The 3610-nt window shown below is 54.4% G+C and overlaps 1 protein-coding gene across 2 annotated transcripts in view; it reads left to right on the top strand.

Moving 5' to 3' along the window:
• The first annotated feature begins 848 nt into the window (after window positions 1–848).
• LOC142882274 (interleukin-10 receptor subunit beta-like) overlaps window positions 849–3610 on the top strand; it is a 3900-nt gene continuing 1138 nt past the window's right edge. The window contains exons 1-5 of one of the 2 annotated variants that reach the window (XM_076016939.1): window positions 849–909; window positions 946–1087; window positions 1531–1654; window positions 1864–2048; window positions 2350–2504. In XM_076016939.1, the coding sequence (XP_075873054.1) occupies window positions 1030–1087; window positions 1531–1654; window positions 1864–2048; window positions 2350–2504 (522 nt within the window). In that variant the 5' untranslated portion in view covers window positions 849–909; window positions 946–1029. The other variant, XM_076016937.1, reaches the window with a different exon arrangement.

Here is a 3610-nt window from a genome sequence, read left to right as displayed (position 1 = left end):
TGTGACACCGACCAGCAGTTTCTAATGCCGAGTTGTGAACGAGGTCCAACATGAGGTCCTGGCCCTAGTCCAGATTACACACACACAATACACACAGAGCTGCAGTGTGTAATGCTGTCCCAGCACCAGCAGTGGAAGCACCGCAGCTTCTCAGCAACTTTTGATTGGACTTTTTCCAGCTGCTGGAAGGTTTAACAGTCCGACTGTTTGTTGGAGAAATTGACGTAACAAAGACGAAAACACTGCAATAAAGATTTTAGAAAGTGTTTGCAAACCACATGTTGACCCTCAGCATCATCCTGGTGCTTATTATTTCACAGCCACAAGGAAAATGTGTGTGTGTGTGTGTGTGTGTGTGTGTGTGTGTGTGTGTGTGTGTGTGTGTGTGTGTGTCAGGGTGGAGGGTGTGTGTGTGTGTGTGACACACAGACTCCTAATTATCTGTTTTCGCTCTCGACTCACCGACTTTTTACACCATGAATCTTTGCTTCTGAGGGGCAGAGAAGCAAATGTGTAACAAGAAAAGAATGAGAGAGAGAGAGAGAGAGAGAGAGAGAGAGAGAGAGAGAGAGAGAGAGAGAGAGAGATCCGTAGAGAAGCGTTTCTCAACTGGTGGGTCGCGATCCCCAGAGTGGGTGGCAGGCAGAGCTCTCTCTCTTTCTCACTCTCCCCTGGAGGAATGACAGTCGTCGGCATCGAGCGAAGGTCGTGAGTCGCCGCCTTGAATCCGAGACTGTAGCGCCACCTCGTGGCCAGCTCGACGCAGCAGCAGCTGCTGCGGAGGTGGCGGCGTTAACGTGGTCCGTCAGTCACTATCTGCGGACTTCCCCACCTGTTGTTCCCCGTTAGACAGCCAGCCACGCAGCCACCCGGAAGTAGACAGATTCAAAGTTAAACTTTCACTCTCTCTCTCTCTCTCTCTCTCTCTCTCTCTCTCTCTCTCTCACACACACACACACACACACACGGCCGCCTAATGTCTGCCTGTCTGTCTGTCTATCTGACTGACTGACTGACTGCTCCCTCGACATGGCGGCGGCTCGCGGGCTCTTCCTCGCGGCTCTCCTGGCGCGGTGCGGAAGTGAAGGTAGCTCTCTCTTTTGTTTTCCTTCTCCCCCAAGAAGCGCGTCCGTCTATCGATTCATCACGTCTGGACGCGTCCGCAGCCGCTGTGGCGGTATCCCGGCTGAACGAGGCACTCCCGGGCCGGTTTCATGCGGGTTTTATCGAACCCCCCTCCAAAAAAAAAAAAAAAGTCCCCCCCACGAGCTCGTTGATCGTCCGAGGGTGACGTCAGAGTTGACGGTGTTTACGCTGGGTTTTCCAACAGGGGAGTAAAAGTCGCTTCAGCGGGACTTCCGGGTGCGCGCTCGCGCACGGGGACCCAGTTGGTTCCCCTTTCTCTGGTTGTACAAAGCGCTTTGAGGCGTCTCTGGATGTGATTTAGCGCTGTACACATAAAAGTTGATTGATTGATTGAGTCAGACTAGGAGTCAACTCCTTCGTTGTCTTCCGGTCTTGACGGTGCAGTGACGTCACCAAAATTCGGCAGCCCCAGCAACGTCCGCCTGAGCTCCTACAACATGGACCTCGTGCTACGGTGGGACCCGCCAGAGGGGGGCGCCAGTGACCTGGTCTACACCGCAGAGTACAGGTGAGTCCTGTGGACCAATCAGTGTGTGTGTGTGTGTTGTTTTTGGACGGCTGCAGTTCCTGTCGCAGGCCAGATCTTCAAACAGACATCATCCTCTATTAGCTTAGCACGAAAGCTAAAGGAGGCTATGGAAATAGTTAGCAGCAACGCTTAAAGTCACTGTGTGTGTGTGTGTGTGTGTGTGTGTGTGTGTGCGCGCGCGCGCGCAGGCTGCACTACCACGACTCCTCCCCCTTCCGGCCAGGCTGCGAAAACTCCACCCTCCTCTGGTGCGACTTCAGCGCACTGGACGTGCCCAGTGAGTTTGGAGAGTACGTGGGCCGCGTGCGTGCTGTGCGTGGCCACCAGGTGTCGCCGTGGGCCCGCAGTCAGCTGCTCACCCTGGACAAACACAGTGAGTCCCTGCTGGAAGTGCTGCTCTTGAGCACCATCAGCTGGCCGACACAAACCTTTCTTGTTGTTGTTTCTTTTCTTCGCTCTCTCTCTCTCTCGAGCTACAACTCGGTTAGCGTGTTCAGCTAGCACAGGGGCTAATTTCTCTCCTGCGGCGCCATGTTGCTGGTGTTTGCAGTGAGTAGTGATTGCTAGCGCCCTACTAGCTCTCTGTTAGCTCCCTACTAACTGACTTCCTGCTCCCCGTAGCTCCCTGCTAGCTCCCTGCTAGCTCTCACTCTGCCTCTGCTGTTGTCGAGCAGCTGTCATCGGGCCTCCCAACGTGTCCCTCCACTCTGATGGCCTGGTGATGTCAGTGAGCCTCAGGGACCCGGTGTTTGCTGTGTCGTCGCTGCGGGCCGTCTTCAGCTCGCCCACCTTCAACCTGACCTACTGGAAGGACGGCGACCAGGAGGAGGTCAGTGCGCTCCGACCGTAACGCCCGGGAACGCCGTTTCGTCTGCGTCGGCCTTTCCAACGCGTGCCATCGATTGCCTCTGTCTGTCTGTCTGTCTGTCTGTCTGAGCGCAGTGCCATCCGTCTCCACTGCTCGCTAGACTCACCGTGGTGAGCTACTAAAAGCTACTCAACGAAACTGGCTGGACTAACTAGCATGCTGCTTATAGCCAGAAGGTCCTGCGGAGGCGAAAAGGTCAACGGCTGACGACCTCTGACCAATCAGAATGATGTTGGCATGTCGATGACGTCACATCAAAACTTTCCTGGCTGCGTCAGCGCTGGTCCACATTCATTCATCACCATCGTGTGTGCAGGAGCACAGTGCATTATGGGTCAAGTCCCTTCCAATGAATGAATGGCCCCGGTGCGTGGGTGGAGCCGCGTGGGCGGAGCCACGTGGGAACCGATCCGTACCCTCTCGCACCAAACACGTTTCCTAGCGGTAGCGTCCAGTAGTGCGGCGGCTCCATCGGTTCGCTGTGTGCAAAAAAGAACAATGATAATAAACCAAACGGCTGGTCTCAGACAAGACGCAGGTCTTTGAAGTACACCTGCGTTGTGTCCATCATAGTTTCAGATTGGAAGGTAAATCTGCTTCATTTCCTGACAGCCGAACTGAACAGTGTTGAAGCCGACGCGTCACGTTGACCTTTCACAGTAAAATACAGCACACAGAAAAACAAAATCCAGCACGTTGTAAATGATGATGATGAACCAGATCCACATGACTTCCTGCCTGAACCATCGTGCCTGCTGCCATTGACAAAACAGAAAAATAAATCACGCTGCCCCCTGGTGGTGTGAACTTGCACACTACCTTTAATGGCTGCGGCCTGCAGCGCCGCAGACGCATTTGCTGTGAGTTGGGTGTCAGCCTCATGTTAATAACCCCCCCGCCCCCAGCCATGTAGCTGGCTGCTGTTCCGGATCAGTGGGCTCTCGGTCATTTGTTCCCTGCCTCTGCAAACGTGGAGCCAGTTGACAGAGCAGCTCCTTCATTCCAAAGTACTGGCCAAACTTTGCTGGGTCAAGCTCCTGGATCCTCGTGTTGAACTCATCTTCTCC

This window comes from Nelusetta ayraudi, unplaced genomic scaffold (genome assembly GCF_046127955.1).
Source record: "Nelusetta ayraudi isolate G7.1 ecotype Tasmania unplaced genomic scaffold, CSIRO-AGI_Nayr_v1 ptg000241l, whole genome shotgun sequence".
Classification (NCBI taxonomy): domain Eukaryota; kingdom Metazoa; phylum Chordata; class Actinopteri; order Tetraodontiformes; family Monacanthidae; genus Nelusetta; species Nelusetta ayraudi.
The sequence above is the reverse complement of the archived record's forward strand: the minus strand, read 5'-3'. Positions and strand labels throughout refer to the sequence as shown.